This window comes from Chelonia mydas, chromosome 1, assembly GCF_015237465.2.
Source record: "Chelonia mydas isolate rCheMyd1 chromosome 1, rCheMyd1.pri.v2, whole genome shotgun sequence".
NCBI classification, from domain to species: Eukaryota; Metazoa; Chordata; order Testudines; family Cheloniidae; genus Chelonia; species Chelonia mydas.
This window is the reverse complement of record NC_057849.1, coordinates 52,654,111-52,681,094: the sequence shown is the minus strand read 5'-3', so window position 1 is coordinate 52,681,094 and position 26,984 is coordinate 52,654,111. Positions and strand designations below refer to the sequence as shown.

The window sequence follows — 26,984 nt, the reverse complement described above, 5'->3', positions numbered from 1 at the left end:
AGGAGCAAGTGTTGAATCTCCAGTAGATTTGCCCTTCCTAATGCAAATGGAACAGTTCTTAGAGGGTGTTCCTGAGGAAATAGAAAGATACATCCTAGATGGGAAACTCAAAACTGTAATTGAGGCGGGGGAGATTGGAGCCAAATGGGTGGAGGCAGAGAAGAAAAAAACTGGTCGCAGTTGGAGCGGATACCAGAAGGGACAACCTCAGACCACACCCTATTACCGGGGGCCATCCAAGGTCCCACCTACCCCCCAAGGAACCCTCCAGCCATCTTATCATCCCGCACACCGTTCTCCAGCAACCCACCTCGCCCCAGTGACCCTTCAGCTGGACGATGTTTTAAATGTAACGAGCCGGGGCATGTAAAGGCCAACTGCCCCAAGAACCCCAACAGATTACAGTTCATTGCACCGGAATCACACCAGAGGTCCTCAGGCCCAGATACCTCCCAGATACCCGTGGAGCGGAGGGAAACTCTGAGTGTGGGCGGGAAGAAGATCACTGCGTGAAGGGACACCGGAGCACAAGTGTCAGCTATCCATGCTTCCTTAGTGGACCCCAATTTAATCAACCCAGAGATCCAAGTGATGATTCAGTCCTTCAAGTCCAACTCTTTCAATTTGCCTACAGCCAAGTTGCCTGTCCAGTACCAGGGCTGGTCAGAAACGTGGACTTTTGCAGTCTATGATGATTATCCCATCCCCATGCTGTTGCGGGAAGACTTGGCCAATCATGTGAAGTCAGCCAAGAGGGTAGGAATGGTCACCTGCAGCCAGACTAAACCAGCCATCATGCCTAGTGCTATTCCGGATACTTCTACCAGGACCCGGTCAGAGGTGATGGACCCGGACCCCGGGCCAATGTCTGCAACAGCAGTAGTGGATCCAGTCACAGAGACCCAGACAGAGCCAGTCCCAGAACCGGAAGTGGCGGAACAACCAGCACCAGACCCATTGCCAGCACTGCATCCAGTACTTGCAACCCCAACACCAGAGGGCCCCACCGAACGTGAACCAACAGCAGCCCATAACCCTAACAAGAGGCTCAGCTGGAGCCTGAACTCCAACATAGTGCCCCAGCGGAGAGCGGTTCACAGTCAACGGAAACAGCCCCATCCCCTACATCACTTCCAGAGGGACCAAGCATAGGTCCACAATCCAATGAGGAACTGATGTTTCCAGCATCAAGGGAACAGTTCCAGACCGAACAGGAGGCAGATGAAAGCCTCCAGAGAGCTTGGATGGCGGCACGGAGAAACCCACCACCTCTCAGCTCTTCTAATCGATCCAGGTTTGTTGTAGAAAGAGGACTTTTATACAAGGAAACTCTTTCTGGTGGACACCAGGAAGACTGGCATCCTCAGAGACAGTTGGTAGTTCCAACTAAGTACCGGGCCAAGCTCTTCAGCTTAGCCCACGATCATCCTAGTGGCCATGCTGGGGTGAACAGGACCAAAGACCGTTTGGAGGGGTCATTCCACTGGGAGGGAATGGGCAAGGATGTTTCTACCTATGCCCGGTCTTGTGAAGTATGCCAAAGAGTGGGAAATCCCCAAGACCAGATCAAAGCCCCTCTCCAGCCACTCCCCATCATTGAAGTTCCATTTCAGCAAGTAGCTGTGGATATTCTGGGTCCTTTTCAGAAAAAGACACCCAGAGGAAAGCAGTACATACTGACTTTCATGGATTTTGCCACCCGATGGCCAGAAGCAGTAGTTCTAAGCAACACCAGGGCTAAAAGTGTGTGCCAGGCACTAGCAGACATTTTTGCCAGGGTAGGTTGGCCCTCTGACATCCTCACAGATGCAGGGACTAATTTCCTGGCAGGAACTATGAAAAACCTTTGGGAAGCTCATGGGGTGAATCACTTGGTTGCCACTCCTTACCACCATCAAACAAATGGCATGGTGGAGAAGTTTAATGGAACTTTGGGGGCCATGATACGTAAATTCGTAAATGAGCACTCCAATGATTGGGACCTAGTGTTGCAGCAGTTGCTCTTTGCCTACAGATGTACCACATCCCAGTTTAGGGTTTTCACCATTTGAACTTGTATATGGCCATTAGGGGCCATTACAGTTGGTGAAGCAGCAATGGGAGGGATTTACACCTTCATCATGAACTAACATTCTGGACTTTGTAACCAACCTACAAAACACCTTCCGAACCTCTTTAGCCCTTGCTAAAGAAAATTTACAGAATGCTCAAAAAGAGCAAAAAGCCTGGTATGATAAACATGCCAGAGAGCGTTCCTTCAAAGTAGGGGACCAGGTCATGGTCTTAAAGGTGCTCCAGGCCCATAAAATGGAAGCCTCATGGGAAGGGCCATTCACGGTCCAGGAGTGCCTGGGAGCTGTTAATTATCTCATAGCATTCCCCACCTCCAACCGAAAGCCTAAGATGTACCATATTAATTCTCTAAAGCCCTTTTATTCCAGAGAATTAAAGGTTTGTCAGTTTACAGCCCAGGGAGGAGATGACGCTGAGTGGCCTGAAGGTGTCTACTACGAAGGGAAAAGTGCGGGTGGCGTGGAAGAGGTGAACCTCTCCATGACCCTTCGGCGTATGTAGCAACAGCAGATCCAGGAGCTGTGCGCTAGCTACGCGCCGAAGTTCTCAGCCACCCCAGGACTGACTGAACGGGCATACCACTCCATTGACACAGGTAATGCTCACCCAATTAGGGCCCAACCTTACCGGGTGTCTCCTCAAGCTAAAATTGCTATAGAATGGGAGATACAAGATATGCTACAGATGGGTGTAATCCGCCCCTGTGGCAGTGCATGGGCATCTCCAGTGGTTCTAGTTCCCAAACCAGATGGGGAGATACGTGTTTGCATGCACTACCGTAAGCTAAAAGCTGTAACTCGCCCAGACAACTATCCAATGCCACGCACAGATGAACTATTGGAGAAACTGGGACGGGCCCAGTTCATCTCTACCTTGGACTTAAGTGGCAGGTACCGCTAGATGAATCCGCCAAGGAAAGGTCAGCCTTCATCACACATGTCGGGCTGTATGAATTTAATGTGCTCCCTTTCGGGCTGCGAAATGCACCTGCCACCTTCCAAAGACTTGTAGATGGTCTCCTAGCGGGATTAGGAGAATATGCAGTTGCCTACCTTGACGATGTGGCCATATTTTCGGATTCCTGGGCAGAACACCTGGAACATCTACAAAAAGTCTTGGAGTGCATAAGGGAGGCAGGACTAACTGTTAAGGCTAAGAGGTGTCAAATAGGCCTAAACAGAGCAACTTACCTTGGACATCAGGTGGGACAAGGAACTATCAATCCCCTACAGGCCAAAGTGGATGCTATCCAAAAGTGGCCTGTCCTGAGGTCAAAGAAACAGGTTCAATCCTTCTTAGGCTTGGCCGGTTATTACAGGTGATTTGTACCGCAATACAGCCAAATTGCCGCCCCACTGACAGACCTAACCAAAAAGAAACAGCCAAATGCCGTCCAGTAGACCGAAGAGTGTCAGAAGGCCTTTAACCAGCTTAAAGCGACACTCATGTCTGACCCTGTGCTAAGGGCCCCAGACTTTGACAAACAATTCCTAGTAACCACAGATGCGTCCGAGCGTGGTGTGGGAGCAGTTTTAATGCAGGAAGGACCGGATCAAGAATTCCACCCTGTAGTGTTTCTCAGCAAAAAACTGTCTGAGAGGGAAAGCAACTGGTCAGTCAGTGAAAAAGAATGTTATGCCATTGTCTGCGCTCTGGAAAAGCTACGCCCATATGTTTGGGGACGGCGTTTCCACCTGCAAACCGACCATGCTGCGCTACGGTGGCTTCATACCGCCACGGGAAATAACAAAAAACTTATTCGGTGGAGTTTAGCTCTCCAGGATTTTGATTTCGACATCCAACACATCTCAGGAACTTCTCACGAAGTGGCTGATGCACTCTCCTGTGAAAGTTTCCCAGAATCAACTGGTTAAAATCGTCCTTGAGATGTGGAAAATATTGTTAGTCTTTATGTACTTGGTAGTATATTTAGAGGTGCATGTGTCTTATTAACTCTGTTTTTTCCCAGAGCTCCAGGAAGAAATCCCAGCCAGCGTTTCACCCTAACTGTGATTTGGGGGGCGTGTCATAAATATAAAGGGAAGGGTAAACCCCTTTAAAATCCCTACTGGCCAGAGGAAAAATCCTCTCACCTGTAAAGGATTAAGAAGCTAGGATAATCTCGCTGGCACCTGACCAAAATGACCAATGAGGAGACAAGATACTTTCAAAAGCTGGGGGGAGGGAAAAACAAAGAGTCTGTGTGTGTGATGCTTTTGCCAGGGACATAACAGGAATGGAGTCTTAGAACTTTAGTTGGGGATTTAGTTGGGGATTGGTCCTGCTTTGAGCAAGGGGTTGGACTAGATGACCTCCTGAGGTCCCTTCCAACCCTGATATTCTATGATTCTATGATTCTAACTTAGTAAGTAATCTAGCTAGATATGCGTTAGATTATGATTTGTTTAAATGGCTGAGAAATTAAGCTGTGCTGAATAGAATGGATATTCCTGTCTGTGTGTCTTTTTGTAACTTAAGGTTTTGCCTAGAGGGATTCTCTATGTTTTGAATCTAATTACCCTGTAAGGTATTTACCATCCTGATTTTACAGAGGTGAATCTTTTTATTGTTACTTCTTTTTTACAGTTTCTTCTATTAAAAATTCTTCTTGTAAGACCTGAATGCTTTTTTCATTGTTCTTCAGATCCAAGGGTTTGGGTCTGTGGTCACCTATGCAAATTGGTGAGGATTGTTACCAAACCTTCCCCAGGAAGTGGGGTGCAAGGGGTGGGAGGATTTGGGGGGGAAGACCTTTCCAAACAATGCTTTCCTCATAAAATAAACCCAGATAAACGTTTGGTGGTGGCAGTGGAAGTCCAAGGGCAAAGGGTAAAATAGTTTGTAATTGGGGAAGTTTTAACCTAAGCTGGTAAAAGTAAGCTTAGGAGGTTTTCATGCAGGTCCCCACAGCTGTACCCTAGAGTTCAGAGTGGGGAAGGAACCTTGAAATGTCTCTAAAATGTGATTGCACATCTGTGAGTCACTGCAGACTTTAGTCCCAACCATTGTCACTCTACTTACAAATCCTTTGTGTGAGAGTGGTGGTTATTTTTTTTTCTACAAAAAGATTGTGTTACTAGATATGTTACTAGGACTTTGTTTTGTTCCTTTGGCACAACAAGTGTGTGCTTTTTTTCTAGCATAATTTTAGACTTAGGAAACTGGGTGAATCAGAGGATTATTAATGAGGTAGAGCACTTCTCAGTGAGGTCTTGGAAGCCACGGAAAGGAAGGCAGAGGTTGACAAAATGTTGGATGGCTTTTATTTAACCTATTTTCCACGGAAAACAAAAGCTAAAAATGCTTGGAATAGATTTATGATGTCACATTTTTACCTAGTTATGTCTGTTTTAACTAGTTACTTTTAATTGGGCACTAGTTTATAGTAATCACCATCATATATGATATTAATTAGAGCTGATCAGGAACTGTACTTTCCATTCTGTGGGAAATTTTGACATTTCAAATGAGAACAAAAAGCCAACATTTCCTGATAAACGAATTTTTTTAAAAGGTTGGAACCATTAAAATATATTTTCAATAGCATTTAAATTGTTCTTATTGACTTTATCATTTCAATTCATTTTACATTTACTTTATTATATTAAAATAATAAGGTTAATATTATGTTTAATATTATGTGTATATATATATATATATAAAATTGCATTTGATATTGAATATAAAAGTCAAAACAAAATGAATCAAAACATTTCAGCATTGTTAGTGTGATTGCCTGCATAGACTCAAACATTCTGACATTGTCAAAATAACACATTTTAACTTTTTCTCATCAAAAATGTAATTGAAATTGGCGTGTTCCCACAATAGCGACTTAGATTTTGACAAATCTGTATTTTTTAACAGAAAGCTATTCCACTGAAATATTTTCAATCAACTCTAATATGCATGTGATAAAAGGATGAATGTGTGCTCTTTGTATTAGCTTGGAAACTATAACCCATCGGAGAGCTTTTCAGTGGCTTCCTATATATGAAATGTCTTTGGTGGCTCTTAGTTCAGTTCTAAGTGGACCCAAGTACTTAATAATAATGAATAAAGTACTTTGGCCAAAATTTTAAAACAACAATATAAAAGAAGGGAAGAACTCCACAAATTCGAGGCCCTGAACTTTCAACTAAATCTGTGTAGGAGCACCCCGCTGCCCACATACAGCTCCTGGTGGAGCTCTGCATGGACTGGGGCCTTGGTCTTTAGTTTTAGGATTGTTGGATTGACAGGTCACTATGGAATGGTGAGATGTACAAGGAATTCTATTGGTTTGCCTAGCGAAGGAGCACGGGAGATTGTTATAGATGGATGTCATTGCTGTATAGTGACAGTTTCCCAGGCTAGCATGGTACTTCTTCTGTCTGCCGCACTACATTCTGCTTATTATCTTTCTTCATTTCTTATACCTCATTTCTCTGTTCTCTTTGGTTCTTTTTCTATGATTTTCTGACAATATACAGCAGCCAACAAATGTACAATTTTACTGTCTGAGATAATGAATCTGGCTTTGTATCGTATTTACCTTTGTATTTTTTCCCTTATTTATTTGCCGTTGTTACAGCTCATCTTTGTTTTCCTTTAAAACAAATAATTCAAAATAAAACAAAAACCTTGAAGCTTAAAGATAGGTACCTAGATATTTAGGCACTCAAAGAAGCGGGCTCATTTTCATAGGTGCTGAATAGCCACACCTAAAATTAAGGTAAGTAGCAGCTCTGGGTGAACCATATAAGTGTCACGATGGATGAATGGATGCATAGATATTAGCGCCTAGGGTCTCATCTCCTTCTTTCTGAGTCCCAGTTACCTCTTCTCGGCCAATTTCCTGACTCTCTAAGATTACATCTACACTACGAGCTAGGGCTGTGATTCTCCTGCTTGCGTGTATATACTCATGCTAGCTTGCCTTGAGCTAGGAGGAGTATAAATAGCAGAGTAACTGTGGTAGCACAGGCAGTGACAGCAGGGGCACGGCTGAGCCATGCCAAGTGTAAGGGGACTGTTGTCCCCTTACTAAAACTCGGTGTGGGTGTTTTGGTTGGCTAGCTCCCAGTACCAAAAGAAAGGGGAAGGGTGGATGGGGAATCAGGACCCTGAGACTGGCAGTCCCCAGGAACAATGGGGAGAGGCCAATGTTCAGCCTGATTGACTGGGCAGGCAGGCTAATCGGGGAGTCAGGAGGCTGGGGGTGGGGGGTGGTGTCCCATCCTCCATGTGAGCTGGAATTGCCTGGGTCAGACAGAGTGGGCCAAGCTAAGGAGAAAGGAGGGGCCCAAGCTGAGCTGGGAGGAGAGCCATGCCAGATCCAGAGGAGCCAGAAAAGCAGCCCAGGAAGCAGGTCAATGATGGGAGCAGAGTCACAGAAGCAGCCCAGGGAGCTGGAGGCAGAGTGGAGCTGGAGCTGAGGCTGGAGCAGTCCAGAGCCAGGTGTCGTGAGCAGCTGAGGAGAGCGAGGGGGACCCTGGGCAGCGGGCCCAGCGCAGGGAGATGCACCCAGCCAAGATGCTTTGCAGGCCAGACTTGGAGGGGGATGGTAACCCCAACGGGGCAGGGGTGACGCTGGGAAGAAGGGTCCTGCCACCTAAAGCCTGAGAGCGTGTGGCCACTGCCAGAGCGAGTGTCCGACCCACAGCATCCCTGCAGCACAGCCAGGGCCTGAGAAGGGGCCTGGGATTTGTGAGGAACAGGCTGTGAACTTTCCTTACATCCCAGAGATGCTGGTTGTGATGTCCCTGTGCCACAGAGCGGGGTTATGTGTTTTCCTTTAACTTTCCCATTTTTTCCTTATTTTTTTAAATTGATTGTTGTTTAATAAATCATATTTACTTTGAACTGTGTGTAATGATCAGTGGGTCAGGGAAGCATCCAGTGCAGAGAGTGGGGACACCCTAGCCCCTGTCCTAAGTGACCATGACCAGGTTGGGGGTCGAGCCCCCCTAAGAATCCTGGGCCCAGCCTTGTTGGGGTTACGAGGACTCTCACACAGGAGAGTGGAAGGGGAACCCTCAGGTCAGGCAGACCTCTGGGTAAAGGGAGTGGGAGCGAGGACTCAGATCCTTTCGCTAGCCCATTTCACCAGGGTAGTGTATAAGCCAGGAAAGTTCCCCACGATAGCAGGACCATGCCCCCGCTTACACAAGTACAAACCTGCCCACAAGTACAAACCAGTGGGTATGTTCTCACAGCTCAGCTGTGCCTTTGCAGCTGCTTCCCCTGCCATGGCAGCTACATTGCTATTTATACTTGTGCTAGCTCCATGAGAGCTAGTGTGAGTATGTGTACCCAAGCAGGGGAATCACAGCCCTACCTCCAAGTGTAGACGTCCCCGAAGGACGTCTTGCAATATCTTATGGGCATTCAGGAGTAAGTCCCCTTTCCATGATATCGCATTGTAAGGAACAGAAAAAAATCTTGGATCTATTTTTATTATTAATATTGGTATTATCGTAGTGCCTAAGAGCCCTAGCCAAGGACCAGGACCAGTGGTGAGCTGGAGCCGGTTCGCACTGGTTTGCTAGAACCGGTTGTTAAATTTAGAAGCCCTTTAGAACCGGTTGTTCTGCGAGGGACAACCAGTTCTAAAAGGGCTTCTAAATTTAACCGGCCAAAAGTGGCACCTTAGGCGCCGACTCCATGGATGCTCCAGCCCTGGAGCACCCAAGGGGAAAATTTGGTGGCTGCAGAGCACCCACCGGCAGCTCCCCACCCCACCCCTGGCCCCAGCTCGCCTCTGCCTCCTCCCCTGAATGCAGCGCCCCGCTCTGCTTCTCCGTCCCCCCAGGCTTCCCGCGAATCAGCTGTTCGCGCGGGAAGCTGGGGCGGGCTGAGAAGCAGGTTGTGGCTTCGCACTCAGGCCCAGGGAGGCGGAGGTGAGCTGGGATGGGGGGGCGCGAGGAGGGCCACCCACGCCGCAGCAGGTAACCCGGGGCGGGGGAGGCGCGCGCAGGGGAACCGCTCCCCGCCCCAGCTCACCTCCGCCACCCTCAGCCTGAGCACGAAGCCGCCGCCTGCTTCTCAGCCCTGCCCGGCTTCCCGCCGAACAGCTGATTCGCAGGAAGCCGCGGGGGTGGAGAAGCAGAGCAGGGCGGTGCGTTCAGGGGAGGAGGCGGAGCAGAGGTGAGGTGAGCTGGGGCTTGGTGCAGGGCAGGGAGCTGCCGGTGGGTGCTCTGCACCCACCAAATTTTCCCCATGGGTGCTCCATCCCCGGCGCCACTTTTGATGTGATCAGTGGGGGAGCAGCCACTCCCCCTGCTCCCCCCCAGCTACGCTCCCCTGCCCCTAGGAGCCAGGTAAGCACCTCCGGGACTCCCCACCTCGCCCCCTGGCAGGTGCCTCTGGCTCTTAGGGGTGGGGTGGGCACCCACTATGGTGGCCCATGAGACCCTCCTGCCCGGTTCTGGGGGCAGTCAGGGGACAGGGGCAGGGGTCCTGGGGGGGGGGCGTCAAGGAACTTGGGGGGGTTGGATGGGGCAGGAGTCCCGGGGGGAGGGAGTGGGCAACGACCCTCTCGTGGGATGAGGAGGGAACCCGTTGTTAAGATTTTGGCAGCTCATCACTGACTAGGACCTCAGTTTGCTGAGTGCTGTACAAACACAGAACAGATCTGGTGCTTTCTTTACAAGGCTCTGGTCAGCTTCCCTGTTTAAATATCTTATGCACTCTACAGTTTCCCTGGGTCAGGAGTGCTCAAGAATGCCCCACTTTTACCCCAGGAATGGTTTGAAACTCAGTGAATTTGAAGCAATCATCACAACAGAGACTTAGATAGATTTCAAAAATGTTAGGAGGCAAGATTGAGATCATGGTACACAAGACTTATGAGTTCTTCTTTTGTTATTGCACTAGTGTGCTAGGTACTTACAGATGAATTAGAACAAGATCCCTGCCCCAGTCTACTTATATTCTACAAAGACAATGTGCAAACAAGGGATGGGGAATGAAATACAACAAAAATGGAAGAGACCGAGCGCTGAAATTTGCACGTCTTTTACTTCCGCTTCTCTCTTTCATGCACCCACACACAGAGTTCTTGGACTCCCCTAGCCTGTCTGCTCATCCATATGAATAATCTTCAGTTGCAAAAACTTCAGGAAAATGTAACAAGAAAACAAAAATCATTTGACTTTGGGCAAATGCAAACAGCTGTGCCCTAGAAAGCCTTCTTAACTCTGGGATATTTCTAATAGCCACACTGCTGCTGAGCCTGTGAGAGTCACCGTTACAATAAGACCTGCTAGCTTTCCATCCTCGCAGGACTTAAGGAAGCATTGCATATCTTTTCTGAGAGCTCTGTCAAGGATTTCAAATGTGTGCTCATTCCAATTAGAAATTTGAATAGGCCAGATCCTGTGCTCAGAAACCCTGATGAAAAACTGGCATAACTTCATTAACTGCAGTGGAATTGGAGTAATAGTGAAAGGTGCTGAGTGCCATGAGAGCAGTCAACTCTAAACAGGATTAATGCCCGATAATGCTGTAAGTGAGAGAACAATTTGACTTAGTCACTTTGGAGTTCCATACATGTTTAGTCAAAGTGAATGGGAAATCTTAAATTAATAGAAGTAGATTCAGGGGCTAACTTCATGATGTAATAAAAGCCAGTCTTCGGGCTTACCATTTAAGTGTAAATGTTTCTGTGAGTTAATGTTGCAGTGATTAAGAGACTTTTCTATATTTGGGTAAATTCAGATGGTCTGAATTCCAGAATGTGTGCATCAGCCTTTAGCTGAATTACTTCAAGATGAAAGACTTTGATAAGCTATGAGGAAAAACAAACAGCTAATGGACCAGATATACAGGTGAAAAGACCAGATATACCAGTCAATCACTGTAATGCTATGCTGTTTGAAGTTGCATCCAGATTAACATTTCAGAGAAGATTGCAATTAATGTCACGTTAAGAGAGCCTTGGGTTCGAGCGGGGCTAGAAACAAATATTAGTTTAGTAGAGTCAGGCTACAAAAATAATAACTAGTCATAGAGACATATGAATATCTTGAAAAATCTGTGGGTTTTGAATTCTATCTTTATACCCTTGTGTTTTACTCTTTTATCTCTCCCCTCTTCCCCTCTGATTCTCTGATGTGGATGCCCAGGGCAAAACTGATTGGTTGTGGCAAATGTTGTCAAAGTGCAGTGCCTTTACTCACAGTAAACCATTGTTCTGCCATACAAGGGTCCAGAAAATCACTTCAAATAACTTCAATTTCCTCACCCTTACTTTGACTTCAGAAATCAAAGTATTGTACCATCCTCGACAGCCGCCAGCTATGCACTAGTCAGCTGGCATTTCCATCTGTTTCCAGAGCTGGTGAGGAAAGTACTTACTGCAACTGAAACTTAGAGGAGAGAAAAAAGGGGACAAACATAATTTATTAAAGAAACAAACACCAGGCCAGATTAATTTAGTGGTAAAACAGCGTGATGCCCTTTTCCCCACTAACACTGGCTTTAAGTCTCCAGTTCACCCGGCACTGCGTGAAGAAGAGGTGTTAGGGAGCAGGAGTCCCCAGAGGCCAGAGTTCCTCCAGGGATTCTGGGGGAGTTTACACTGAAGGAGAAGCTCTGCTACCCTGTCACAGGGCAACCCTGAGCTCCTGGCAAGCTGCTCCAGCTCTACAGTATGATGCAAAGGAGGGCTGGGTTATAAAGAATCTTTTGGGAAGGCTACTGCCAGGATAGCCTTGATCTAATGCAGTGCGTGTGCTCCTGATTGTGATACAGGGACAATGCGGGGACCTTGAGCCCATCACCTTTTCTCGCATGCTTCCACAAGGGCCAGCCTAAAGGACCCCAATCTCGCTGTATCTAAAGTGCCCAAATGGTATATTCTTTCCTCTCTCTCCTTGCACGCTCGCAAATGGTACTTCCAAATCAGGAGTAGTAAGGCAAAATGTTACTGAACGAGAGTAGAACCTACTCAGCTCTGAGCTGGGAGGGTTGAATCCCCAGCACAGAGTTGAGCCCTGTATGGGCCCTCTGTTTTCCAGCACGTCTGATGGACACAGGCATGGGCAACCTGCTCCTATGACAGTCCTCCTGTACTCTCCCCTGGAGGTGGAAGGGCCATGTCAGGCATCCCAGAACCCACTCCTGCCATTGGGCTGCTGTAGGCTCTGTGCTGCACTTCACCAATGTTGCACAGCTGTGTGTGTGTGTGTGTGTGTGTGTGTGTGGTTTCCATCCATCTCCTCCCCTTCCAGTACATCTTCTCAGCATCTAATCTAGTTATTCTGGTCTAGCAACATGCTCTGGATTTTAGCAGTCAAAGTCAGAAGGCATTTCACCTAAGGGATGTGTGTAGCTGTGACCCTGAATTTGCGTAGCACGTTACATAAATATTTCAGCATTAGCAGTATTGCCTCCTGAACTTACTTTTGCAGTACCAGAATGCAGCTAATTAATGCCTTAGGGCCCAGTTCTGCAATCCATACACTGAGTAGCACTTAGTCACAGAAAAAGAAAAGGAGTACTTGTGGCACCTTAGAGACTAACCAGTTTATTTGAGCATGAGCTTTCGTGAGCTACAGCTCACTTCATCGGATGCATAGCATATCGTGGAAACTGCAGAAGACATTATATACACACAGAGACCATGCAACAAAACTTCCTCCCACCCCACTCTCCTGCTGGTAACAGCTTATCTAAAGTGATCATCAAGTAGAGCCATTTCCAGCACAAATCCAGGTTTTTTCACCCTTCCCCCCCCCCCCCCACACACACATACAAACTCACTCTCCTGCTGGTAATAGCCTATCCCTCTTTGAAACCTCTCTTTATAATGCGAATACTCACCAACAACCACATACCACACAACAGAACCACTAACCCAGGAACCTATCCTTGCAACAAAGCCCGTTGCCAACTGTGCCCACATATCTATTCAGGGGACACCATCACAGGGCCTAACAACATCAGCCACACTATCAGAGGCTCGTTCACCTGCACATCCACCAATGTGATATATGCCATCATGCGCCAGCAATGCCCCTCTTCCATGTACATTGGTCAAACTGGACAGTCTCTACGTAAAAGAATAAATGGACACAAATCAGATGTCAAGAATTATAACATTCATAAACCAGTCGGAGAACACTTCAATCTCTCTGGTCACGCAATCACAGACATGAGGGTCGCTATCTTAAAGCAAAAAAACTTCAAATCCAGACTCCAGCGAGAAACTGCTGAATTGGAATTCATTTGCAAATTGGATACTATTAATTTGGGCTTGAATAGAGACTGGGAGTGGCTAAGTCATTATGCAAGGTAGCCTATCTCCCCTTGTTTTTTTCCTACACCCCCCCCCCCAAGACGTTCTGGTTAAACTTGGATTATTGCTGTGCACATTGTAAGATGAGCTATTGCCAGCAGGAGAGTGAGTTTGTGTGTGTGGTTTTTGGAGGGGGGTGTGTGGGGGGGGGGTGAGAAAACCTGGATTAGTGCTGGAAATGACCCACCTTGATTATCATGCGCATTATAAAGAGAGGTTTCAAAGAGGGATGGGCTATTACCAGCAGGAGAGTGAGTTTGTATGTGTGTGTGGGGGGGGGGGGGGGAAGGGTGAGAAAACCTGGATTTGTGCTGGAAATGGCTCTACTTGATGATCACTTTAGATAAGCTGTTACCAGCAGGAGAGTGGGGTGGGAGGAAGTTTTGTTGCATGGTCTCTGTGTGTATATAATGTCTTCTGCAGTTTCCACGATATGCTATGCATCCGATGAAGTGAGCTGTAGCTCACGAAAGCTCATGCTCAAATAAACTGGTTAGTCTCTAAGGTGCCACAAGTACTCCTTTTCTTTTTATGAATACAGACTAACACGGCTGTTACTCTGAAATTAGTCACAGAAGAAATTGAAGGTGTTTGCCTATAAAAGCTGCTCTATGTGAAGAAGGGCTGAAAAATCAGGCATGGGGGGGGAGTACTCACTGGCAGCAGGGCAAGAAATACCTACCTAGTTCTGCTGGTTTCTTCTTCTCCCCCCATTGTTCTCACGCACTTTCCCTGTTTGTAATTAGCTTTTCCTCAGTCCCAGGGTAGCACTCTCTGAAATGCTTCTAGTTCCATGCGCAGGGCCAGTTAAACAGGCAGGACTGCAGGGTCTCAATGCGAGGATGAGACGATGGTCTTGGGAGGAGAGATTTAAGTTTATTAGGAACTGAGGAACTTTGGGGAAAAGGAGAAGCTTATACAAGAAGGATTCCACCTAAATCAAAAGAGAACCAGATTGCTGGCTTTTAAAATTAAAAAGGTCATAAAGGAGTTTTTAAATTAAGGGCTGGGGGAAAGCCAACTGGTGCAGAGGAGCACACAGTTCAGACAGAGACATCCCTTAGGGGACAGTTTATTAATGGGGATATTCTGTATTCTAGGAAAGAGGAGAGACTAGAAGTTGATAAAATACAGGTAGGAACTGAAGAGAACCAAACAAACAAAAAAAATGCCATTTACTTGCAGCACCTGAAAGTAGACCACTATATAGTGATAATTTTTATAAGTGCTTATATACAAATGCTAGACGTCTAAATACTAAGATGGGTGAACTTGAATGGCTGTTATTAAATGAGAATATTGATATACTAAGCCTTACAGAAACCTGGTGGAACAATAATATGCAATGGGACATGGTAATACCAGGGTACAAAATATATAGGAATTACAGAGGAGGTCTCACTGATCCTACTGGGTTCTGGGAAGTAGGTGGGCTCAAGCCCGCCCACTGCTAAAGGACCCTCTCACAGTCTTTGGGGAGGATCCACAAGGTCCAGGAACTCAAATAATTACAGGGGACAACCAAAAATGTAACCGGGGCAGGTGTGAAGGTCAAAAGGTGAAACAAAGGGAACCTGAAGGGACATTGATCAGAGAACACCGGACAGCGCCCACTGCTCCTTGAAGGTGTCAGGGGAGCCATCGGATGCCGCCCAGAGGAACCCTGGCCGTATACAGGACCAAAAGCAGGATCAGAAATAGGCCCCACAGTCACAGGAAACCCCCTCAGCCAACCTCCTCTCTCTGGTCTTATAGATGCCAACTTTGGCCGTCCTAGGAGGCGGTTGACAAGGAGGTCCCGCGACTTTGTGGGGACACGGATAGGGTGTGTGTATATGAAAAGGTGAGGGGAAAAATGCAGCCAGAAACGTAAAAGGATGTTCAGGAGAAGCCGGAACAGGGGCTTCAACCTGGTGCATTCCAGCTATACGTGCGCCAGGGTCTCCCTTATGCTGCAAAAGGGACAGGCATCAGGGATGGGGGGGAACCATGCCAAGTACACGGCCATGCTTACGGCTCCATGGAGGAGCTGCAAACTAATATCTCCCGCAGGCCTTGGGACTAGGGTGGAATATAAGCTGGCCCACTGGGGTTCCTCATCCTCAAAAGGTGGCAATAGGCCCTACCACATAGTATCGGGGCGGGACACCAGGGTGAGGAAATGAAGGATGTGGAGCATGAACATGTAGAGATGTTTCCTTGGTGCAGTCCGGAAGCGAACCGCTGCAAATTGGCTTGTGGTATATGGGCGGGATGGCTGGGGGGACTCATGAGCCTGATGAGAAGGTCCGGAGGGCCCAGGGTGCAGGGTGGGTGGGGAGTACCCTCCCGCAGGATCCGGTTGAGGTAAACCCAAGCAATGGGCTGTAAGGCTGCCCTCACCTCCGGAACTACATGCTGTGGAGTACGAAGGGTGGAGAGCCCCATGCACTGAGTGAGCATCAGGGGATCCACCCAGTCTCCCTTGTTGTAGTCCAGGAGGTCTCCGACTCTGGTGACTTCTGCCAGGACCAACCTCTGTAGGTCTCGCTGGTGGAGGAGTGGCACTAGATGTGAAGGAAAGCATAGAGTCAAATAGACTAAAAAACTGAAAGGAATCAAACTGAACCATTGAATCTCTATGGATAAAAATGTGTTGCTTGAATAATAAGCGTATAGGAGTAAGAATTCTCTAGATAAGAACGTAAGAATGGCCATACTGGGTCAGCCCAAAGATCCATCCAGCCCAGTATCCTGTCTGCCGACAGTGGCCAGTGCCAGGTGCCCCAGAGAGAGTGAACCTAACAGGTAATGATCTAGTGATCTCTCTCCTGCCATCCATCTCCACCCTCTGACAAACAGAGGCTAGGGACACCATTCCTTACCCATCCTGGCTAATAGCCATTAATGGACTTAGCCTCCATGAATTTATCCAATTCTCTTTTAAATCCTGTTATTGTCCTTGCCTTCACAACCTCCTCAGGAAAGGAGTTCCACAGGTTGACTCTGCGCTGTGTGAAGAAGAACTTCCTTTTATTTGTTTTAAACCTGCTGCCCATTAATTTCATTTGGTGGCCCCTAGTTCTTATATTATGGGAACAAGTAAATAACTTTTCCTTACTCACTTTCTCCACACCACTCATGATTTTATAGACCTCTATCATATCCTCTTTAGTCTCCTCTTTTCCAAGCTGAAAAGTCCTAGCCTCTTTAATCTCTCCTCATATGGGACCTGTTCCAAACCCCTAATCATTTTAGTTGCCTTTTTCTGAACCTTTTCTAATGCCAGTATATCTTTTTTGAGATGAGGGGACCACATCTGTACGCAGTATTCAAGATGTGGGCGTACCGTGGATTTATATAAGGGCAATACCATATTCTCCATCTTATTCTCTATCCCCTTTTTAATGATTCCTAACATCCCGTTTGCTTTTTTGACTGTGGCTGCACACTGCGTGGACATCTTCAGAGAACTATCCATGATGACTCCAAAATCTTTCTCCTGATTTGTTGTAGCTAAATTAGCCCCCATCATATCGTATGTATAGTTGGGGCTATTTTTTCCAATGTGCATTACTTTACATTTATCCACATTAAATTAAATTTCATTTGCCATTTTGTTGCCCAGTCACTCAGTTTTGTGAGATCTTTTTGAAGTTCTTCACAGTCTACTTTGGTCTTAACTATCTTGAGCAGTTTAGTAGCATCTGCAAACTTTGCCACCTCACTGTTTACCCCTTTCTCCAGATCATTTATGGATAAGTTGAATAGGATTGGTCCTAGGTCTGACCCTTGGGGAACACCACTAATTACCCCTCTCCATTCTGAAAATTTACCATTTATTCCTACCCTTTGTTCCCTGTCTTTTAACCAGTTCTCAGTCCGTGAAAGGATCTTCCCTCTTATCCCAAACACCTGACCAGGATGGTGACAGTGATTGTGAAATGCTCCAGGAGATTAGCAAGGCAACAAAAGCAGAAAACCCAATAATAATGGGAGATATCAACTATTCCCATATTGACTGGGTACATGTCACCTCAGGATGGCATACAGAGATAACATTTCTAGACGCTATTAATGACTGCTTCTTGGAGCACCTAGTCTTGGAACTAACAATTCTTTATTGAATCCTAAGGGGAGCACAGGATCTGGTCCAAGAAGTGAATATAGCTGAACTGCTCAGTGATAGTGACCATACTGTAATTCAATGTAACATCCTTGTAACGGGGAAAATATCAAAGAAACCCACCAAAGTAGCACTGAACTTCAAAACGGGGAAATACACAAAAATGAGGAAGCTAGTTAAATGGAAATTAAAAGGAACAGTCACAAGAGTGAAATGCCTGGAAGCTGCATGGAAAGTATTTAAAAACACCATAATAGAGGCTCAAACTGTATGTATACCCCAAATAATAATAAAAAATAAGTCAGAGTACCAAAAAATGCCACCTTGGCTAAACAGCAGAGTAAAAGATGTGGTTAGAGGCAAAAGGCATCCTTTAAAAATTGGAAGGCAAATCCTAGTGGGGAAAATAGAAAAGAAAATAAGTTCTGGCAAGTCAAGTGTAAAAGTGTAATTAGGCAGGCAAAAAAAAATTGATAAGAATTAGCAAATGACACAAAAACTAACAGCAAATTTCTTTTAAGTACACGAGAAGCAGGAAGCCTGCCAAACAATCAGTGGGGCCCTGGATGACCAAGTTTCTAAAGGAGCACTCAAGGAAGACAAAGTCAAGGCTTAATGCATTATCTGTATTGGTCTTCACTGCACAGTAGCTCAAGTTGATTCCCTCACCTGTGCCTTTCTTTTTAGATGACAAATCTGAGGAATTGTCCCAGATTGAGATGTCAATAGAGGAGATTTTGGAACAAACTGATAAATTAAACAGTAATAAGTTACCAGGACCAGATGGTATTCACCCAAGAGTTCTGAAGGAACTCAGATATGAAATAGGTTACATACCACAGTAAGTAGTTCTGCTACCACTTAAATCAGCCTCTGTACCAAATGACTGGAGGATAGCTAATTTGACACCGTTTTTTAAAAAAACTCCAGAGGTGATCCTGACTATTACATGCCAGTAAGCCTAACTTCTGTACCAGGCAAAATGATTGAAACGTCAGTAAATAACAGAATTATCAAACACATGGATGAACACAGTATGTTAAGGAAGGGTGAACATGACTTTTGTGAAGGGAAATCATGCCTTACCAATCTATTAGCATTTTTGAGGGAGTTAACAAATATGTGGACAAGGGTGAACCAGTTGAGATACTGTATTTAGATTTTCAGAATCCTTTTGACAACATCCCTCATTAAAGACTCTTAAGCAAAGTAAGCCATTATGGGATAAGAGGGAAGGTCCTCTCATGGATCAGATAAGAAACAAAAAGAATAAATGGTCAGTTTTCAAAATGGAAACAGGTGAATAGTAGGGTCCCCCAAAGATCTGTACTGGGACCTGTGCTGTTTAACATACTTATAAATGATTGGGAAAAGGGGGTATACAGTGATGTAGCAAAGTTTGCAGACAATACTCAAGATAGTTAAGTCCAAAGCTGATAGTAGAGATTTACAAATGGCTCACAAAACTGGGTGACTGGGCAACAAAATGGCAGATGAAGTTCAGTGTTGATAAATGCAAAGTATTGCCCATTGGAAAACATAATCTACATACAAAATCACAGGGTCTAAAGTAGATGGACAGAAATCTTGGAGTCATTGTGGATAGTTCTCTGAAAACATCCTCTCAATGTACAGTGGCAGTTAAAACAAACTATTCAACTATTTATCCCTTTCCCTTTTTAAAGGGGCACTGTAACCCAAGGACCTCTTGGTGCTAGCTGGCAGGGGCACAGAGGGTACATAGGGTTTTACAGGAATCCCCTGGGTCAGATATATGCACAGTAGTTCACTGAAGGGTAGCATGTGAAGTATCTACTGAGAGCCAGGAGCCCACTGGTCATCACAATTGTTGTGAAATATATGTACAGATAATATTTAAGGGGTTATTTATCTATACAGAAAATTATATTCTTAAGATCTTGGAGTTAAGGCAGGTCACCAAGAGGTGACGTATCTCAGAAATGTTCCTTCGAGGCAGGAGGTAACAGACACTTATCTCCCTGTCTGGCCATTTGTGTATTGTATGTTGTATGCCACATACTTAGCCCAATTTGAACTGAGAGATTGCAAAATATACAAGAGAGGAAATCTACAGGAAGAAATAAATAACAGTGAGAGGTCCTGTTTATGAAGAAAAACAAAGGATTGCTCGAGAGTGTAATGGAACACACTGAGTCCTTCACCTAGGAAGCAAACTGACAATGTGCTTGTCTTATGAAAGAAGGGTCATAACCAACCTGTCTGCAAAAATGCAGCAGGAATTTTGGGTGAGCAATACTGTAGTAGACAGGAAAGTATCCTGCTAATTAAGTCTAAGCTCTAAAAGACATACAGTGATTTTATTTGATATGTAACCATTTGTTTCCAATACTTTTACATGAATCTCTATGCTTTGATAATAAACTGATACTTGATTTCACTGTAAACCTGTCTAAGTGTTCAGTGTGCTGAGAGGAGCAGTGATCTGAGGTGGTACTGGTAAGGTGGAGTGTAACGGTTTCTTTGGAAGCAGTGGATCGGTGAATGCTGTGAGTGTCCAGTGGACATGAGGCTGGACACGCCAGGGAGACACTTAGAGGGCTTGGGGGTTAGAGTATGCCTGTCGCTAATCTGTAGAGTGACAGTGGAGCTTGTGAGGCCTGGCGAGTGCTGGTATTGCCCGTGGTCAGAGGGTTTGGGAGATGACCCCCGGCAGGCAGAGACAAGGCTTCCTCACGTTAAAGGCAGGTGGTAGTGAGGTGCCTCCCAATCCTGGGTACCCCTAGGAAGCGTCACAGGCACCCTTCAAAATGTTGTGTGTGTTGTTTATATAGCAGTGTGTGTGTCGGGGGGGAATCATTCCTTGTGCACCATGTTACAAAGTGACTGTAAAAATAGCACATTGGTGCTGTAAACAGCTGCTCCCAATGTGCCTTCGAAGTCTTATGTGCTGAGTTCACGCTTCCCTTCCTCTCAGCACTGCAAAGCAGTACAAGAGCAAGCTGTTCTTCATCACATATATACATACTTGGTAGAACTGCTGGATAAGTTCTCATTCCAGACTCTTTATAGCTAGTAAAGATGTACAAAGTAGACACATTTTCAGGATCACCTAGCACTGGTAGCAGTTGGCCAAATTTTATATTGTGCTAAAAACAAGGAATCAGAAGTTTTGAAAGAGGAACAAATGTGGAGTGTAAAGATTTCATATTTATAAGGTCACTTTCTTGAATGGCACTTTAATAGCTGGACTGGGAAAACAGAAGTTAAGCTGGGGTTCCAAAAGAGAAGGAACATAGAAAAGAATATAGGCTAGGTTTACTCCTGAGGGCATTCTGCACCAAAAAATTAAAAATTCTGTGCACAACATTTTAAAATTATGCAAATTTTATTTGTCAAATAAATGTGGAGGCTCCAGCATGGCATTGGGGAGCACAGGCCACTGGCTGCACAAAAGTGGGAGATCACTGTGCAGCTCCCCACCCCAGGACATGGACTCAGCAGTAAGGCTGCACCCAACTCTGACAAAGCACAAAGACTGGGCTTGCCCCAGAAACACCCCAAGGCCTTGCCCCTCCTTGCCAGATGCACCAGGTGTGGGCAGGCAGGCTCGGCAAGGCAGGATCCAAGTGGAGGGGCTTAGTGTGGGGGGATCCAGGTGTGGGTCAAGAGGGTTCTTTGTGGGGCAATCTGGGTGCAGCCGGCTCAATGGGGGATCTGGGTGTGGGTGGGATTTGAATGCACATGGGCTTGATGGAGGGTTCTGGGTGCAATGGTAATGGGACTCTGCAGGAGGGTCTAGGTGATGGTGGTTGGGGCTCAGCGGGGACTGGGGGGCTGGGTATGGGGACATAGAGCTCAGAAGGGGGGTCTGGGTGTTGGGGGGGCTCAGTGTGGTGGTCCAGATGCTGCGGGAGTAGGGCTCAGTGGGGTGGGGATCCAGGTGCGGGTGGCTTGTTGAGGTGATCCAGCCGCAGGGGGAGTGGGGCTCATCGGGGGGGGGGGGGTTCTGGGTGTAGGGGGTGAGGCTCAATGGGAGGGTATAGGTATGAGGGGGTCTGGATGCATGGGGGTTGGGCAGATGGGGGAGCAGCTCCCTGTACAGTGATCCCTCCCCCTGCAGCTGAGGAGCGATGGGTGCAGGAAGTGTGGTGGGGAGGTGGGAGTTTGCAGAGCTTCCTACAGCTGTGGGAGAAATTTGTGGATGGGTCTGACTTGGCCCCGGATGCTGTACAGGGGAAGAGGAAGTCCCCTCCTCCCCAGCACAGCCAGGACTAGCAGCTGAGCCTGGCGCAGGATAGAAGCCACCAGCCGGGTCTTCCCCAGTCCCACCCCCTGCCGCACATTGCTTTACCTCTCTGCCGGCTGCCCTGGACACCCAAAACATACTGCTGGGGAGGGATGCATGACCACTCTTGTGGCTTCCCTTTGCATCCCCATCAGAAAGTCATTTTTCTGTGTGTATGCAAAGAAATCTATGGGGGACATAAATTCTGCGCACACACAGTGGTGCAGAATTCTGCCAGGAGTATGGATTATAGAACTATATACAAGGAGAATTAATAAGGGTCAAAGAACAGTTATGAGCTAAAGGTTTACAAAAAACCTACACACAAAAAGGAAGAGTATTTTAAAACTCTCTTGTGTTGTTTATTGTCTGTCCTTTATATGTTATCTGCTTAGGGCTCTGTCATACAAACCATCCCATTTTCCTTCAGTTAGACTAATCTTGACACCTAATAATAAGTGTATTCAGGACTGGGCCTTACAAATGCAAGCTCATTGTGGCAGGGACCTTTTTTTCTCTCTGACTGGGAGACTCAAAGCCCCAGTGATTTCTCCAGCCATGCCTCCTCTTTATAAAATTTAGATTATCTCATCAGGGACCAGAAACAAAACAATCTTTCTTAAGTGACTTATCACACAGCCCAGATAGACATTATGAAAAGCTGTAGCCAATTGTTTGAGAATAACCATAGGCTACAATTTGTTAGAGCAAATGATTGACTAAACAATTACAAATAACAAAAAGATGTTGTGAAAAGATCACCTAGTTCACAATTTATGAATCAAAAAAGGAGCTGCACTTGCCAAATAGAATATTAATTCCAAATTGTTTTGTGCAACTTTTTACAAGAAGAACTATCCCAGAGCTTAATTTACTGTTGCTGCTGTTGAAATAAGAATCTATACCTTTTCTCACTTTTTTGCACAGGTGCCACCAATACTGCTGGATAAGCAGTTCTCAGAATTCACACCAGACATTACACCCATTATTTTGGCTGCCCATACGAACAATTATGAGATCATAAAGCTTCTTGTACAGAAGGGGGTTTCTGTACCTAGACCACATGAAGTCCGCTGCAACTGTGTTGAATGCGTCTCAAGCTCAGATGTGGACAGCCTTCGCCATTCTCGATCCAGACTCAACATTTACAAGGCTCTGGCAAGTCCATCTTTGATTGCGTTGTCCAGTGAGGATCCTTTCCTTACAGCATTTCAACTGAGTTGGGAGCTTCAGGAACTGAGTAAGGTGGAAAATGAGTTTAAGTCAGAATACGAAGAGCTGTCGCGTCAATGCAAGCAATTTGCAAAAGACCTCCTGGATCAGACACGGAGTTCCAGAGAATTGGAAATTATTCTTAATTACAGAGACGACAATAGCTTGATAGAAGAACAGAATGGTAATGATCTTGCACGATTGAAGCTGGCAATTAAGTACCGACAAAAAGAGGTAAGTGTGCTGGAGAATGTTTAGGCGTATTTAGTAGCAATAATGTGATAGATAATTGCCTGGAATACAGCCCTTTAAGAGAGACAACTTCAGATTGCTGCTTCTTTTTTTGTTCTACAATGGCCTCTTTTTATTATTGGAAGAACGTAAGAGGTTGTTATGGTTTATTAAAACTGGAATTTGAAATATTGTATCATATCACAGATCCTGGGGGACTATCTGTTTTTCACCTGAGCATACGTTATCACTAGCACAGAATAATATTAAGCAAGTCTTTGGTAACAGAGTAAGAACTGCAAAGAGTACTTCTCAAAACCGATTCATTAACTGTCTGGCTGGTAAAGTGGGCATGTCACGTATTTACATGCTAGTTAAATTACATGCCTGTTGTTACTATAGGTTTGGTGACTAATTAATATCAGTAGGTAAATCCTAAAAGTTTGATACTTATTTTTGGTTTGAATAAGCATCCAAAAGGAGATACTATTCTAAAGATTTTCCAGGTATGCCAAACTGGACTGGAAATTTAATGAGAATCTGAAAACCCCTGCATGCCTTTTAAAATTTGTAAGGTTCTTATGTGCTGTGGTACAGTATAAGAACCTAGATAGAAAGATCAGTTTTTCATGAGATTTCCAGAATGTGTGCATCTGATCCTAGCTGGAAATTACCAAATGTCATTTGGGAGTTTTGCTTTCAGCAGCAGCTCCAATGCAGAAGTGTAAAGTCAAGTAGAAAAGTATATCAGAGCATTTCAAACCTTAGTAGTACTCCTACTAATAATAATAATTTAAAATGGTTCTATTCAGGTTTTAAAAATGGGCAAAGGTTTAAGGTGTCGTTACTTTAATTGAACCTATTCACCCATTGCTATTAAGTCCCTGATCCTGCAAACAATAACCTACATGCTTTACATTAAGTACACAGGTAGAGTTTGCAGAATCTGGGCCTAACCTAGTAAATTGTGGTTTCATTTAAGCTAACATTTACCAACACATGGAAGTCAACATCAAGATAATGATCTACTGAGATATATCCATCTATCTATATATATTTGACTTGGAAAAGGTCTATGTTGCTTACTTATCTCATATTTAAATTTCAGGATATGCCATGGTTAAGACCACTCCATATGATCTAATTCTGGAGAAGGACCTACAGTTGGCCTTTAGTATAGCAAGAAGTGGTTGACACTATTTTTCACTTGCTGTTTCATTATTTCAGGAAACATGCTCACCAGTTTCCTAAATTACTTACTGCGATGTACTTTCAGAAATTGTACATCAGACCTTTTTTAGAAGCTAATCTCTGTGTGTTTCATTTGTATTTCTTAAAATGTGAAATCCTACTTTATAATTTATACTTCATTTAGCAAATTTTAGCTGTGACTTGGATCTTCCAATGGATTCATGCATTTAAAAGCAGTTCTGATTTTGAACAGTGATTTGAAATCCTAATTGCAAAGCTTGAATTTTCCTAATTTGAGTCTTAGGTAGTGAGAGACATCTGCAAGTGCAAATGGCTTGTATAGTCCCAGCTGATTTCCATGCCTAATTAAATTGCAGTAATACAGATGTTTACCCTTTATAGAGTCCTTGTAATGGCAAACATTAAAGCAATACTGACTCTCAAGGTAATGATTTCAAATCACTGGATCATCTACATTTCTGATATTTTTTTTCAATTTCTATTAATCTTTTTCACTATTTCTCCCCTCAGCAGCCCCTTAAATGGAAGTAGGTTCTGCTTATTTTCTCTGCCATATTCTTTATTTGCCTATTAGATGGTGGAACAAATATTGTCAAACACAACAGACCCATTATTTTGTTTCTAATGACTACAATAAGAGAAGGCATTGTATGAGATACAAATATGGAAAGCCTAGAAAACAAAACAGTTCTATGACAGCAAATTCAGGGCTAAATTCTGTTGTGTCCTGTGCAGCTGTATTCTGGGAATTCCATTTTACCTCATCCATTGTATCCACTCCGGCAGAGGCACCAACTCCAGGGTGCTCTGGGGCTGAAGCACCCACGGAAAAAAAACTAGTGGGTGCCGGCGGGCCCCGCTGATCAGCTCCTCCCCATTTCCCCCAGCACCTCCCACCCACTGAGGATCAGCTGTTCAGTGGCAGGCAGGAGGTGTTGTGGGGGAGGAGGAGGAGCGGGGGCAGAAATACGCAGAGCGAGGGTGGTGTACTCTCAGGGAAGGGGACAGAACATGGTGGGAAGAGGTGGGGCAGGGGTGGGGCCTCGGGGGAAGGGATGGAGTGGGGGCGCGGCCTGCAGCAGATCAGGGGTTGACCACCCCCGAGAAATCAGAAAGTCAAAGCCTCTGCACCCAGGATCCCACCAAGGATCCTGACCTAGTACTGTAGCCATCCAAGCGGAGGATATGATCATTGTCCCATCTCCTCTGTGCATTTCTGGTGACTGGCAGAAGGTGTTAGAGGCAAAGTAGGCTATTCCTGTGTAAAAGGAATAGCAGGGAAAGATGTGGGCTATTCTTTAGATATTCTGTTGTTTGATCTGACCTGTCTTAGAACATCATCTCTTGGGTGATACAACTGTTCTCCCTGCTCCATGGGCTTCAGCCACTGAGAATCAGAATTATGGTCAGATAAGTTTGTGTTGTATCAGGAAAAAATATGATTTTGTTTCTCAGCAATCTTATTTGAGTTTTAATCGTTTTGTGGTGGTGGTGGTTGGTTTTTGTTTTTCTTTCTCTCAACTTAACTCAGTCAAGAAATAGAAGGAAAAATAGCCTTTACTGTACATCCAACCCCACAAAATTAAAATAAACAAACCAGCTGAACAATAAATTTCCTTTCCTCCCTGACACATCAATCATCCCATACCTCTCATCCTTTATTATTATTACCATTCATTATTAAAATTACAGCAGGGCTGAAACTGGGGCCCATTGTGCTAAGCAGAGTACAAATACATAGTACAGTAACTCTTCACTTAACGTTGTAGTTATGTTCCTGAAAAATGCGACTTTAAGTGAAACGATGTTAAACGAATCCAATTTCCCCATAAGAATGAATGTAAATGGGGGGGTTAGGTTCCAGGTAATTTTTTTTTTGCCATACAGTCCAGTCCAGTACTATAGTTGGGAGGTGCCCCCACCTTACCCCACACAGGCACAGCCCATTGGCATGGGAGACAGTGAGGCAGGCAAGGAGACTGAAGGTGCTGTAGGCTAGGAGAGGCATGTTGCACCGCAGCTGCGGCAGCTTCCCCTACTCTGCAAGCACCGGGGTGGGAGGCTCAAACCTCAGCCCACCCACTCCACCCCTTCTCCCAAGCCCCCACCCTTAACACGCCTCTTCTTCCCCTCTACCTCCTCCCCCTCCCTCCCCTGCGTCCTGCCTGCAGCAATCAGCTGGGTTGCGGCGTTCAGGGGGCAGGAGGGAGGAGTGAGGACTTGGCGCACAGCCTCCCTCCTCCCTTCCCTGCCTCCTGACTGCAGCAATCAGCTGGTTTGTGGCTTTCGGGAGGCAGGGGAGCCTGTGCGCCAAGTCCTCGCTCCTCCCCCTCCCTCCTGAACGCCTCAACCCAGCTGACTGCCACGGGCAGGAGGCAGCGAGAGGAGGGGGAAGGAGCTGATCTGTGGGGTCTGCCGGTGGGCGGGAGGCATTGTGAGGGGGGAGGAGGCGTAGGGGAGCTGATAGGGAGGCTTCCAGCTGTAGACAAAGCAGGCAGCCAAACGACGTTATAGGGAAGCATTGCACAACTTTAAATGGAGCGTGTTCTCTAATTGAGCAGGGACATAAGATCGAAACAACATTAAGCAAGAGGACGTTAAGT

General features: G+C 45.6%; 1 protein-coding gene across 1 annotated transcript in view; it reads left to right on the top strand.

Annotated features, from left to right (window-relative positions):
• The window catches only part of TRPC4 (transient receptor potential cation channel subfamily C member 4), a 205,563-nt gene that overhangs the window by 86,225 nt on the left and 92,354 nt on the right, over window positions 1–26,984 (top strand). The window contains exon 3 of the mRNA XM_007070901.3: window positions 22,654–23,172. Coding sequence (XP_007070963.2) covers window positions 22,654–23,172 — 519 coding nt within the window. The remainder of the gene's footprint in view (window positions 1–22,653; window positions 23,173–26,984) is intronic.